Source organism: Entelurus aequoreus, linkage group LG21, assembly GCF_033978785.1.
Source record: "Entelurus aequoreus isolate RoL-2023_Sb linkage group LG21, RoL_Eaeq_v1.1, whole genome shotgun sequence".
NCBI classification, from domain to species: Eukaryota; Metazoa; Chordata; class Actinopteri; order Syngnathiformes; family Syngnathidae; genus Entelurus; species Entelurus aequoreus.
Genome location: NC_084751.1, coordinates 44,599,610 through 44,614,756, shown reverse-complemented (window position 1 = coordinate 44,614,756; position 15,147 = coordinate 44,599,610). Strand labels below are relative to the sequence as shown.

General features: G+C 40.5%; 1 protein-coding gene across 1 annotated transcript; it reads right to left on the bottom strand.

Moving 5' to 3' along the window:
- Positions 1-782: 782 nt before the first annotated feature.
- LOC133639083 (bile salt-activated lipase-like) lies at positions 783-10,481 on the bottom strand. Its single transcript, XM_062032216.1, has 11 exons — positions 10,345-10,481; positions 10,086-10,233; positions 7,800-7,919; positions 7,530-7,727; positions 7,337-7,467; positions 5,643-5,750; positions 3,816-3,930; positions 3,558-3,744; positions 3,277-3,480; positions 1,374-1,583; positions 783-1,289 (listed from the first exon to the last, which is right to left on the bottom strand). Exons 1-11 carry the CDS (start codon positions 10,405-10,407, stop codon positions 1,106-1,108), a joined length of 1,668 nt encoding a protein of 555 aa, XP_061888200.1. The 5' UTR covers positions 10,408-10,481; the 3' UTR covers positions 783-1,105.
- Positions 10,482-15,147: the final 4,666 nt, after the last annotated feature.

Here is a 15,147-nt window from a genome sequence, read left to right as displayed (position 1 = left end):
TCACTCGTGAACAAGACTCCGAGGTACTTGAACTCCTCCACTTGGGGCAAGATCTCCTCCCCAACCCGGATATGGCACTCCACCCTTTTCCGGGCGAGAACCCTGGACTCGGACTTGGAAGTGCTGATTCCCATCCCAGTCGCTTCACACTCGGCTGCGAACCGATCCAGTGTGAGCTGAAGATCTTGGCCAGATGAAGCCATCAGGACCACATCATCTACAAAAAGCAGAGACCTAATCCTGCAGCCACCAAACCGGATCCCCTCAACGCCCTGACTGCGCCTAGAAATTCTGTCCATAAAAGTTATGAACAGAATCTGTGACAAAGGGCAGCCTTGGCGGAGTCCAACCCTTACTGGAAACGGGTCCGACTTACTGCCGGCAATGCGGACCAAGCTCTGACACTGATCACACAGGGAGCGAACCGTCACAATCAGACAGTCCGATACCCCATACTCTCTGAGCACTCCCCACAGGACTTACCGGAGTACACGGTGGAATGCCTTCTCCAAGTCCACAAAGCACATGTAGACTGGTTGGGCAAACTCCCATGCACCCTCAAGGACCCTGCCGAGAGTATAGAGCTGGTCCACAGTTCCACGACCAGGACGAAAACCACACTGTTCCTCCTGAATCCGAGGATGGATGACAATCACCCTCATTTAACTGTAGCAACCAAAATCGTGATCGCAAGTAAAATACGATTAATTGTGCAGCTCTAAGTTCCACCATACAGAATTTCTCATTTACTCATTCACTTACAACATATTCAAACAAAACAAGTGTGACCAGGAGCTTCATTCAACAAGACTTTATTTGGCGGCAGCATTCAACCTCTGCAATAAACAAAACCAAGAGCATATGTGCTCATCATTGAAGTTTGGTTTAAGTCTGTCTTCTTGAAACATTCATGCTGAAATTCAGTGGAAGTGTCCACCAGTCAGATTCTGGAGAATTTTAAGCCATTCAAGAAGGGATCAAATTCTGATATTACTGAGAAATTATCCTGAAAAGCATAAGGCTCGTGGCTTTTTTGCAATATTCTTATTCTCTTCTGATTTGCTTAGGTTTCTTTCACAGATCTGCATAGCAAATTATGTTCAAGTCATTGTGCACTGCTTGACGAGAGACTGGAAAGACTGCTGGTCCAAAGCGTTACAAAACGCAACCTCATTTCTTGTTTTATGGAGGTTGTGTTCATTTGAGCACTGATGTCCAGAAACTTATGTTCAGTACTGCTAAATTCAGGCCAAGTCACTGGAACCTTTAGATTTCCCATGTTTGGATCTCTGTGTGAACAAGGAAATAAGTGTTGTGAGATACATTCATGGCTCCTAATATCCTACACAGTCGGAAACAGTAAAGTTTCATACCCAGTTCTAGCAAAATTTGTCCAATAGGCTATCATGTAGCCCGAAAGGTCTCTGTGTTTTTCTCCATAAGCTTTTGGCGTGGTGAAAGGTTTGCCAAACACATACTGTAGGTCATCAGCGTGGTCCGCGCCCACCCATGTGTGGTAGGGTCTGCCCGGTCCTGCCATTAAGCTGGGCTCAGACAGCAAGTAGGAGAAGGTACGTCCAGACCTGTTTGACAGAATCACTGTCACCATACATTCAACAATCTTTGAATTATTCTGTTCCGGGTTGCCTCACCGACAGACCACTGAGAAATATCTAATCTCATTCGAAAGGGAAATTATCTACCAGGGGGTGATTTAGGGTGATGGGTCAAATGCAGAGAATCATTTCGCCACACCTCGTGTGTGTGTGACAATCATCGGTACTTTAACTTTAACTCAACCATTGGCAAACAAAAAAAAGTATAAATATTGAGGAATATGAGTTCAAATAAATAATAATAAACCTGTCATCATGATTATAAATTATTGGAAGACACCTCTCCAAGCTGACACCTTATCGTGGTAAAGGAGTTTGCGTGTCCCAATGATCCTAGGAGCTATGTTGTCCGGGGACTTTATGCCCCCTGGTAGGATCTCCCAAGACAAACTGGTCCTAGGTGAGGGATCAGACAAAGAGCAGCTCAAAGACTTCTATGAAAAATACAAACAAAGGACCCAGATTTTCCTCGCCCGTACGCGGGTCACCGGGGCCTCCCTCTGGAGCAAGGCCCGGAGGTGGGGCATGATGGCCCAGCCCGTCCCCACGGGGCCCGGCCGGGCACAGCCCGAAGAGGCAACGTGGGCCCCCCCTCCAATGGGCTCACCACTCATAGCAGGGGCCATAGAGGTCGGGTGCAATGTGAGCTGGGCGGCAGCCGAAGGCAGGGCACTTGGCGGTCCGATCCTCGGCTACATAAGCTAGCTCTTGGGACGTGGAACGTCACCTCGCTGGGGGGGGAAGGAGCCTGAGAAGTTCCGGCTAGATATAGTCGGACTCAATTCGACGCACAGCAAGGGCTCTGGAACCAGTTCTCTCGAGAGGGGCTGGATTCTCTTCCACTCTGGCGTTGCCAGCAGTGAGAGCCAACGGGCTGGGGTGGCAATTCTTCTTATCCAATTGTTGTCCAATCCAATCCGTTCCATCAGTAACGCCCGCATTACTATACTGAAAATCCAGTTTACGTTTTCACTGTTACCTTAGCAAGGTCGAGCAAGACCACGGCAGCACGTTCAGTGTGTTCACAACACTGCAGGGTAGGATGTCAGATTCACATTTTTTTTTTGGTCATATCTGATCTTTTAATGTAGTCGTTCACAGTACAAAAAAAATGTGTCTAGAGTCCAATGTGATTGCAAACTGACCTGAGTACAGACATGGCGTCATCAAGTCCTGCAGTGTTTACGTGAACATGCTTTAATTCTAGTCATCTCAGTATTGGCGCAATTGTGGCAATTTCAAGGATTCTGTGCAATCAAAGTCAACATTTTCGGAAGATTATGAGAGAAGATGTCTCCCGCAGTTTTGAGGACATTTACCTATTGGCGATCCGTGGTGGAACATTCAGGTGCCCCCTTCGACCACTGATGAAATGAATGAGTGTGATCCCATCCTAATGACTGTTGTGCTGGCAGAGGTTTATCTATTTTTAATATCTTAAGAGCTGTGGTTTTTGTCCCCTCTTGTTTAGGATACATACTTTGGATCTGGCACCAGAGTCTCAGACTAGAGCTGTCCTGTCTAAGTCTGCGAGCATGAACTGATGAAGCCTGCTCGGATGAGAGGCAAAATGTCGAAAAACCAACTGAACAGTCCAGTTTTGATTGATTCAATGTCTTTAGAATGGTAATGTTGTAGCTGTGATTGCATTTCGACTTACGTGGCATTTGCAGCATGGCGGTAAAGGGTACTCTGACTGGGAACCAGGAAAAGGTAGTCTGTCCCGATATCCACCGCAGTTCTCTTAATTGTCTCTTGGCTTGGTGACGATCCCCAGTCAGCGGAATATCCAGCAAAGGCGATGTCCAACCCAACTGGGCCCTTCTCCTTTGTATACGCACCCAGAAGTCTCTTCACATCCTCTCTGCAGTCCAACAAAAAAGGTTTGGAACAAGCAGTTGAAAAAGTGTTCTTTTGTGGTAGAGAATAAGTTCAACCTACACAGGTGTCTCCTGACTCTTCTTCCCGAGGGAGGGAATGTCCTGGGACGTGAAGAGATGTCCATCCATGTTGTTAACGCCGACCAGGTAGTCCGTTTCAGCCGCGTTATGGAACAAGTTGCCGGGTTGATCAGGCAGGAAGTCGCCATCAACAACAGGAGACAGAACCAGTTTGTTCACCAGAGGATCTACAAGGATTACTATGTCAGCAATGGATTATGGGATGTACGTTGCAGGGTTTTTAAATGCTCATGCCCACCGTCTGGAGTTCCTTGTAGAATGCGTGGGCTTGCCATGGTGAGAGTTGCAGCATCCGTCGCTTTCAGACAGTCCACCATCCTCTCATCAGTGGGACAGCCTACCTTGGCAGCAACCTGACAACATTGGTATGAATATATATGTTACATAGCAAGGGGGTGAAAAAATGGCCTACGCTCCCGAATACCCAAACCCCTGTGCCAACTGTTTTGCAATGTGGTGCTGCCATTAAAGGCCTACTGAAATTAGATTTTCTTATTCAAACGGGGATAGCAGGTCCATTCTATGTGTCATACTTGATCATTTCGCGATATTGCCATATTTTTGCTGAAAGGATTTAGGAGAGAACATCGACGATAAAGTTCGCAACTTTTGGTCGCTGATAAAAAAAGCCTTGCCTGTACCGGAAGTAGCGTGACGTCACAGGTTGTGGAGCTCCTCACATCTGCACATTGTTTACAATCATGGCCACCAGCAGCGAGAGCGATTCGGACCGAGAAAGCGACGATTTCCCCATTAATTTGAGCGAGGATGAAAGATTTGTGGATGAGGAAAGTGAGAGTGAAGGACTAGAGGGCAGTGGAAGCGATTCAGATAGGGAAGATGCTGTGGGACCTGATATTCAGCTGGGAATGACTAAAACGGTAAATAAACACAAGACATATATATACTCTATTAGCCACAACACAACCAGGCTTATATTTAATATGCCACAAATTAATCCCGCATAACAAAAACTTCCCTTCCCCGTCCATATAACCCGCCAATACAAATCAAACACCCGCACAACACACTCAATCCCACAGCCCAAAGTATCGTTCACCTCCCCAAAATTCATACAGCACATATATTTCCCCAAAGTTACGTACGTGACATGCACATAGCGGCACGCACGTACGGGCAAGCGATCAAATGTTTGGAAGCCGCAGCTGCGTACTCACGGTAGCGCGTATCCAACTCATAATCCTTCTGGTAAGAGTCTCTGTTGTCCCATCTCCACAAGCATGCATATCCAACTCAAAGTCCTCCTGGTAAGAGTCTCTGTTGTCCCAGTTCTCCACAGGCCAATGGTAAAGCTTGACTGTCATCGTTCGGGAATGTAAACAATGAAACACCGGCTACGATGTAGCCGCTACGTGTTTGTGTTGCTGCAGCCGGCCGCTAATACACCGCTCCCCACCTACAGCTTTCTTCTTTGCTATCTCCATTGTTCATTAAAAAAATTGCAAAAGATTCACCAACACAGATGTCCAGAATACTGTGGAATTTTGCGATGAAAACAGACGACTTAATAGCTGGCCACAATGCTGTCCCAAAATGTCTGCTACAATCCGCGACGTCACGCGCAAACGTCATCATACCGAGACGTTTTCAGCAGGATATTTTGCGGGAAATTTAAAATTGCACTTTATTAATCTAACCCGGCCGTATTGGCATGTGTTGCAATGTTAAGATTTCATCATTGATATATAAACTATCAGACTGCGTGGTTGCTAGTAGTGGCTTTCAGTAGGCCTTTAAATTCTAAGTTAATGATTACTTGTAAAAAATTATTAAGTTTCTCAGTGTGAACATGAAATATGTTGTCTTTGCAGTCTATTCAATTGAATATAAGTTGAAAAGGATTTGCAAATCATTGTATTCTGTTTTTATTTACCATTTACACAACATGCCAACTTCCCTGGTTTTGGGTTTTATACTAGTAGCAATTCTGCAAGTACCGTACATACAAATTCCATTTCAATGAAAGTGAATCAATGAAATTAAACATGACACCGTAGATCTGTAAAATAGATCGGGAAACTATTCACTGAATGACAAACCAGACCTCCTGTGCAACTTTGTGAGGATTCCTGCTGAGAGCCCAGGGACAGAGGGCCACACCACTCTGAGAAATGACTCTTTTGAACAGTCCTCTGCTGTGGGGGGAGAGACTCTGTGAAGCAAAAAAAAACACCAGGTCAGTTCACTTCCTGCGTCTATGGAGAACCAAACGTCAGTAAAAGTAGCCAGCAGTTTGACGCATTGCACATTTTCAGGACTTATGCAGATCCCAAATACAGATCAGCAGGTACCAGAAGGTAAGTAACGTTGCTTTTGCATAATATTGCGAAACAAAACGGCAGATAATATGTCTTACCTTATACACACACCATAATAATACTCCTATGTTGAATGAAGCACAGTACAATCCATCAAGCGGTGTGGCTTCATAGCTTACCAAAGTCCTACTAAAACATTTTGATAGATTTCTGAGCGCCGTGTGTAATGTTCTATATTTTCAATGGAACATAGAAAATGCTGGTGTTGTTTACTTGAGTCATATTGCAGTCTACACGTATTTCTTATGTGTGACTGCCATCTACTGGTCACACTTATCATTACACCATGTACCAAATACAATAGCTTCGAGGTCGGTAAGCAAAACCAGAATTATTCCGTACATTAGGCGCACCGGGTTATAAGGTGCACTGTCCAGTTTCGAGAAGAAAAAAAAGGGTTTTAATCCAATCCAATCCAATCCACTTTATTTAGACAGCCCATTTAAACCACAAAAATGTTTCCAAAGTGCTGCACAACAATATTAAAAACAAATTCCAAAATTATCCCTAGCTCCACCAATGACTGAATAAAAACAAAAAATAAATACATATAAAACCAATATAAAAACAATATAAAATACATATGATTAAAAACTATTTTAAAGGGTAAAACCAATTAAAACAGTAAATAGAAATCAACATTTTAAAAACTTTTAAGTGTGCATTATAGTCCGAAAAATACGGTTAGTAAAAAGTGAAAATAAAGGATTTATCGAGACCAACCGTAATTAAATATTAGATTGTGAGTACTTGTTTTTTTGTTGAACACAGATATATTTCAAAATTCAACATGAAAACTACAATTTTAGTTTCAAAGTTGTTGTTTTTTAATGTACAAAATGTTTAACCCTAATTTAGCTTCAAACAAAGACTGCACACATTTGAACCTCTTAAGGCCCAAGCTGTTTGTTTACATGCGTTTTTTTTTATTTCTCTTTGCTATTTGGGCTTATTGGACACTAATTAGAATAAAAACTAAGAATCATCTTGTTATATGATGTACTTAGTCCATAAGTACACAAACGTGTACTTCATGTTTAGTAACATGCTAATTCTTATTTTTACACCTTTTTTTTTTCCAAATTCCATTGTATGTTATACTCTTCTGACACCACCAGATGGCAGTATTAGTGTCCACATAAGTGGCCATAAGACCCCAATTCAGTAGTGTACACAAATTTGGAAATAAGAGCTAAAAGGTGCTGTCCACGCATGTGGCCACTAAGCCTTTAGAGGTTAAGTCAATAATAATTTCAATCTTAATTACTTTGTAATTTTGTTTTATACGATATCACTTCACTTTTGATTAAGATATCCATTTTATCGGGTTTATGAGGACAAACCAACATTTTCCAGTTATTTTAAAGTAATCCCACTTCAACAACATGGTGCATTTACGTTGAAATACTTAAGTTAGTACCTGGAAGCTGACACTAGCGCCACCTGCCGACTCCCCAAAGATAGTCATGTTGTCAGGGTCTCCTCCAAATGATTGGATATTCCTGTGCACCCAGGAAATGGCAGCATGTTGATCCCAAAGACCGTAATTTCCTATCAAGGCAGATGTTTCCGTTATTTGATAGAACATAAACTGAACTGGAAAAGTGTCTTACCAGGTAAACTAGAGTCTCCCGTGCTTAGGAAGCCAAGGACCCCCACTCGATAACCAACTGACACCACAATAACATTCCCCTTGTCAGCCAATTGCTGACCACTGTAAAGGTAGTTGTTGAGGAAGTTTGGCCCCATGGAGCCTCCAACCATGAAGCCTCCTCCATAGAACCAAATCATGACTGGGAGATTTGTTGACACTTTAAAAACATGTTTTAAAAAGGTCGTTATTTCATTACCGTCCGAGGAATTCATCCCCCAACACATCCTACCATGGCGGCCTTGAGGAACCCAGATGTTGAGATAGAGGCAGTCTTCACTTCCGAAAGTGGACGTTTGGAGCACGCTCATCTGAACACATCTCTTGGCGAACTTTGTTGCCTTGAAAATGCCTGAAGAGAATACCAGAGGTGAACATGCTCAATAGGATCACAGACCGGGGTGATTTCTGAACTGAATCGCAAGATGGATCACATCATGGAGAAGCTTGCTGTAAAGGAGAAATTGGATATGAGAGCAGCCAGCATGGACGAATAGAACGGGCAAGCCATTGTAATGTCTGCTCGAGAAAAAACAAAAATCCTTATCTACGATTTGACTCCCCCGAATGGCCTTGAGGACAAGAACAGGCTGTTCTGTAATCATCCCCTGAGGAATTTCAAAGATGGACGCTTTTGACCTCCCTCCCTCCCTCCTTAACGACACCTGGAAGTCGAACTTTGCTTGCATTGCATGCAGAACGACCCTGGGCTTATGAACACAACTCCACTACACCCAAAGACAATGGGCATATACACAAACACACTCCCCAACCCCCACCCAACGCCTTAACCACCGCTTAAATCCCCATCGGGGTGATGGACGGCTGAGTATAGCGCTTTATAGCAATCATGCACTATATCAATTTATATTATTATGTGTTGTCAACTTGTACTTCTTCATGTCATTGCCTGAAATAAATAAATAAATGAAAAATGAAATGAAAAAATAGCAGCAGGCCGGCCTCCAGGGTCCCAACTCCCCCCCTTCTGTTGCGAGTTGTTGTGATTATATGTAACATGTTTATGTGTGCTATGGCAAATGAGTTTTTTTCCCTTGGACTCAGTCTGGACCCCCTCCCGAGGGTCCAGCCTTTGACTGATATTTTTTACACTTCCCCCCTTTCCCTATATCACCTTTTTCCCACCTTTTTTAACGAGCGCCGTAAGTGGCTAATCCGTTGGCGGTCCTGTCTTGTCTCCCTGTAGCGTATGTCCAGGCCCGGCCCTAACCAATCTGGCGCCCTAGGCAAGATTTTAGGTGGCGCCCCCCCACATCGGCAGTGAAGTGTATATACTCACAAAAAAACGAATAGCTTTGTCTTTGACCTTTTTTTTTCACTTAAAGAAAGCAAATTAACAATCAGAATAGTTAACAAGATAAAAAAAAAAATTAATAAATAAATGAATACAAAAAAAAAAAATGAATATCTAACAATCAATTTATTGTCATCATTACAGTGAAATGCTGAATAGCAGAATGCAAAGTAACAGTATAATATATTATATGAGAATGTTATGTTATGATTATCTTTAACCGAATCACAGCAGTGCTCAAATTAAAAAACAGCATTCCCTCTCATGTGATATTGCTTAATTAACATTAATGATGTGCACTTTAACAACTGGGCTTACAACTATACCTAATATATAAAGGGGTGGAAAAGTGACTATTACCTGCAGGGCAAACATTAGCTAACCAGAAGGCAATAACAATGTAAACAAAAAACACCTGCTTAAAAGATCTAATACAAATGTCCCTGAGGAATGTAAGGTGGGAGTACTGTAATTACCTAACGTTACATTATTATTTTCCATAACAATTTAGCCCGCTCCACAATATTAACCCAACGTTAAAACAGAACTAGCTATTTATTGATTAGCAATTGCCGAATCATGTAACATTAGCTTAATGCTAAAAAGCCAGGTTACTATCACATTCTGTAACAGACAAATAATTTCATGTAGGCTAACGTTACCTACCTGCTACCTCTGTCTTTTTCTCGTTTCTCCTCCTCTTCTTCTTTTCTCTTTTTTCTTCCCTGGGCACCTGACAGTTTTGGCCGTTTTGACATCTTGTGTTGTTTTTTTGATGAGGTGACGTCCAAAAAGAGTCATGATACGGAAGGGAGGGGGGGGCGTAATGTTGTAACAAATAATATTTCTATTAAATAGGCTTTACTTTGCATTTTAATTAACGTGGGATTATTTTTTGTATTTAGAAATAATAGTACCAACTTTATTTATTTATTTATTTTTTTCTCCTACATTTGTGGCACTGGCGTGGCGCCCCCTGATGGACGGCGCCCTTAGCATTTGCCTATACGGCCTATGCCACGGGCCGGCCCTGCGTATGTCTGCTCTTAGTGGGACTGCGCCCAAAATGTAATTCCAGTTCTTATGTGTTAAGAATGGACAATAATAAAGCATCTTGAATCCTGCTAATGTGCTCAAAAAGCGGTGACTTGCAAAGTGATTGGGCGTTATTGCCTAGTCACCGCTTGGACTGACTCAACTCACCGTCCCAACCGGGGTGAGGTTGGGCTTTTTCCAACGTATCCGGTTTAGCAGCAAAGGGAATTCCTTTGAACACATCCAGAGAGCGGAAGAGCCCGAGGACAAGACGTTGCCCCTGCACCCTGCCAAGTTCCGTGCGCACCACTCCCAGCTAGGACACCAAAAGACAGCGTTCACTTTTAACGACAATAGGACAAAGTTGGAATAATAGTCCAATAGTCGAAAACACCATTTGTCAAGGGAAGTACTGATCCAGACTTACCGTGGCTGCTGAGCCCGCCCCCACACATAGGATGACCGCCAACAGAGTCAGCTGTTTCTCCATTGCGAGCTAGAAGCATGTGAACGCCTCAGCGGGTCCTTATATACGGTAGACCGTCTTATCTCGACTCCATAGGACAACCCCAGGCAGCTGACCTCTAACCGTGCGATGGGAAACATCCACCTGCCAACTGCCAGTGACGGCATTCAGTTAAAAAAAGAAGCATTCTGCTCCAAACAATACCAAAAATGAAATATACTCTAGTGTGCCATGAGATACAGTTTGGTGTGCCGTGGTAGGTAGATTATCTAAATTCACCTATTTGGGTTAAAAATATTGTAATTATAGTCTGCAAATGATGTGTTGTTGTTGAGTGTCGGTGCTGTTTAGAGCTCGGCAGAGTAACCGTGTAATACTCTTCCATATCAATAGGTGGCAGCCGGTAGCTAATTGCTTTGTAGATGTGGGAAACAGCGGGAGGCAGGGTGCAGGTAAAAAGGTGTCTAATGCTTAAACCAAAAATAAACAAAAGGTGAGTGCCCCTAAGAAAAGGCATTGATGCTTATGCTAGGTTCACACCAACGACGCTTTAAAGCGGCATGCAAAGCGGCGTTATAGCTTAACAAAGCCTGATTAAAGCTTGAGGGTCGTAATGGATGGTGGGAAAGCTTGTAGTGAAGCGGGACATGCGGCAAGTTCGCCCAAAATTTTTTAAACGGTTTAAGAAAATTCTGCGCTCTGTCAAGAATGGAATGAAACGCCGAGAGCGTATCAAAGCGTGAGAAAGCCTGAAAAAGCTCAGCAAAACTTGACTAAAAGCGTAGGAAAGCTTAACAGATCTTGGTTCAAAGCGCGGACCCCTACAAATAGGAAGTGACTGTGATATTGACTAGTGACATTGAAACTTTTATGTAAAACCAACACAGGATTACAAATCCATTCTCTTTTGCATCATTGCCTTTTTTATACGATGATCATTGTTTCTGTACTTCTACTGTTTGATGTTGCACTTTGACATTACTGTCTATCATTTTTCTGTATGAAAATGTTAATAATAAAGAGAATATGTTACGTTTTATAAAATAAATGCCTTTCATTAATTTCAACTAGCATAAGAAATGAAAGATAGATATTTATTAAGACGACAAAAATAAAAGAAATGAAGATATAAAACATAATATAACGGAAAAAAAAGACAAATTGAAAAAATAAATGAATATAAAAAATGGGTGGATAAAACAAATGCCTTTTAATATTTTCAACTAGCATGAAAGATAGATATTTATTAAGATGACAAAAATAAAAGAAATGAAGATATAAAACATAATATAACGGGAAAAAAAGAGAAATTGAAAAAAATAAATGAATATAAAAAATGGGTGGATAAAACAAATGCCTTTTATTATTTTCAACTAGCATGAAAGATATTTATTAAGATGACAAAAATAAAAGAAATTAAGATATAAAACATAATATAACGGGAAAAAAAAGAGAAATTGAAAAAATAAATGAATATAAAAAATGGGTGGATAAAACATATGCCTTTTAATATTTTCAACTAGCATGAAAGATAGATATTTATTAAGATGACAAAAATAAAAGAAATGAAAATATAAAACATAATATAACGAAAAAAAAAGAGAAATTGAAAAAATAAATGAATATAAAAAATGGGTGGATAAAACAAATGCCTTTTAATATTTTCAACTAGCATGACAGATAGATATTTATTAAGATGACAAAAATAAAAGAAATGAAGATATAAAACATAATATAACGGGGAAAAAAAGAGAAACTGAAAAAATAAATGAATATAAAAAATGGGTGGATAAAACAAATGCCTTTTAATATTTTCAACTAGCATGAAAGATATTTATTAAGATGACAAAAATAAAAGAAATGAAGATATAAAACATAATATAACGGGAAAAAAAAGAGAAATTGAAAAAATAAATGAATATAAAAAATGGGTGGATAAAACAAATGCCTTTTAATATTTTCAACTAGCATGCAAGATAGATATTTATTAAGATGACAAAAATAAAAGAAATGAAGATATAAAACATAATATAACGGAAAAAAAAGAGAAGTTGAAAAAATAAATGAATATAAAAAATGGGTGGATAAAACAAATGCCTTTTAATATTTTCAACTAGCATGAAAGATATTTATTAAGATGACAAAAATAAAAGAAATGAAGATATAAAACATAATATAAACGGGGAAAAAAAGAGAAACTGAAAAAATAAATTAATATAAAAAATGGGTGGATAAAACAAATGCCTTTTAATATTTTCAACTAGCATGAAAGATAGATATTTATTAAGATGACAAAAATAAAAGAAATGAAGATATAAAACATAATATAATGAAAAAAAAGAGAAATTGAAAAAATAAATGAATATAAAAAATGGGTGGAAAAACAGTATACTGAGTTTTTCACATTGTTTTCTTATTTTTGTTGTAACAATGCACAACAGAGCTTGATAATCGTGTCAGAGCCTGATTTAAAGCATCCGGATCGCATCAAAGCGTAATAAAGTTCAATAAAGCGTAATAAAACGTATCAAAACGTGATTTAAAGCGTATCAAAGAGGGATCAAAGCGTGAGGAACGGTAACAAAGCGGCAACTAATTCGTATCAGAGCGTATCAGAGCGTATCAGAGTGTATCAGAGCGTATCAGAGTGTATCAAAGCATAACATTACTTCAGAGATCGGGATATTCGTGGAAAAATTGACAAAAACGACGGCGCTTTGCTCGCCGCTTGAAAGCGCGGCAAGCGCCGTTGGTGTGAACCAGGCATTAGGTATGGCTATGCAGAACGAAACTAAAACTGAACTGGCTACAAAGTGTCACGATTGGGTCGCATCTTTATGCGGGGTCGTTCTCCCAGGAATGCAGACGGACCACTCCGGACAAAGCGTTCAGGTAAAAACATGATTTATTCACAAAAATAACGCGAAGTACCCAAAAACAGAAAACAAGCAAAAGGAAAAAAGTGCCGATCGCACTGGATGCTAAACCAACAATAAACTATGGACGAGAAAAACGTACTAACTGTAGCATGAACAATGTAGCAAGGCATGAAGCAAACAACTAGAGACAAGGCAAAACTCACGTAACAGGGGCTTGTAGCAAATAATGACGCCAGGCTGACTGACCGGCAAAGGCAGGCTTAAATAATGCCTCTGATTAGTGCTCGGGTAGCAGGTGAGCGGCCGAACACCAATCAGAGACAGGTAAACATAATGCGCAACCATGGCAACCAAAACAAACTCAGTAGGTGCACAAACAGGAACTAAAGGAGTCCAAAACTAACAGAAAACACAAAAACATGATTCAGACCAAGGATCATGACACAAAGTAAACAAAAACTGAATGCTGGACGACAGCAAAGACTTACTGACCGCGTCCACAAAGTACATCCGAACATGACGTGACAATCAACGATGTCCACACAACAACTCACGTAGTCTTGATTGCTAAAACAAAGTAGATGCGGGAAATATCGCTCAAAGGAAGACATGAAACTGCTACAGGAAAATACCAAAAAAAGAGAAAAAGCCACCAAAATAGGAGCACAAGACAAGAAGTAAAACACTACACACAGGAAAACAGCAAATAAGTCAGGGTGTGATGTGACAGGTGGTGACAGTACACCTACTTTGAGACAAGAGCTATAGTCATACCCAACAATTGCCACAACGACTTTTTACTGTCAACTGAGGTTCGGTTTTTAATAATTTCTGCTGGTGGTGTGCCTCCGCATTTTTTCAACGCAAAAAATGTGCCTTGGCTCAAAAAAAGGCTGAAAAACACTGCTCCATGGACCATTAATAGCCAAGTTGTATTTTTGAGGATTGATGTTATTCTCAAACAACTACGGAGCTCTCGGGCAATCCAAAATGTTAAAGAACCTAAAACTGAATGTTTACGAAAGTAAAAGTGAGGAAAAGATTATATAATTTGTTTTTTTTAATGTGGCCGTTAGACTTTTGACTAGGACAAGAAAGTTCAATTATATTACACCTACAGTATACTGACACACCTGTACTGGCTCTCGGTACACCTAAGATGCGACATTAAGGTTTTATTATTTAACGTATTTTCCGAACTATAATGCACACTTAAAATCATTTTTTTCCACCTCAAAACTGAACAGTGCACCTTAAAACATAGTATGCCTAATATACGGAATAATTCTGGTTTTGCTTACCGACCTCAAAGCTATTTTTATTCGGTACGTGGTGAAATGATAAGTGTGACCAGTAGATGGCAGCCACACATAAGAGCTACGTGTAGACTGCAATATGACTCAAGTAAACAACACCAACATTTTATATGTGTCATTGAAAATATAGAACATTACACACGCCGCTCAGAAATCTATCAATATGTTTTAGTAGGACTTTGGTAAGCAATGAAGCCACACCGCTTGATGGATTGTACTGTGCTTCAACATAAGAGTATTATTATGGTGTGTGTATAAGGTAAGACATATTATCTGGCGTTTTGTTTAGCAATATTATGCAAAAAGCAACTTTTCTGACCTTCTAGTACCTGCTGATCTGTATTTGGGATCTGCATAAGTCCTGAAAATGTGCGCAGGTCCGCCTTTGTAGTCCGTGCCTACACCGTAGCCGATAAGCTTCTTCTTTTTCTCTATCTTCTTGTTATGTGACATTCATCCTCCGCTGTTGCCATTTCTAATATAAAGTAGTGTAAAGTTCTTACTTATATCTGTCAGTAAACTCGCCATGGAAGCGCTAAAACATACCGGTGTAGTGAGTTTACATTATT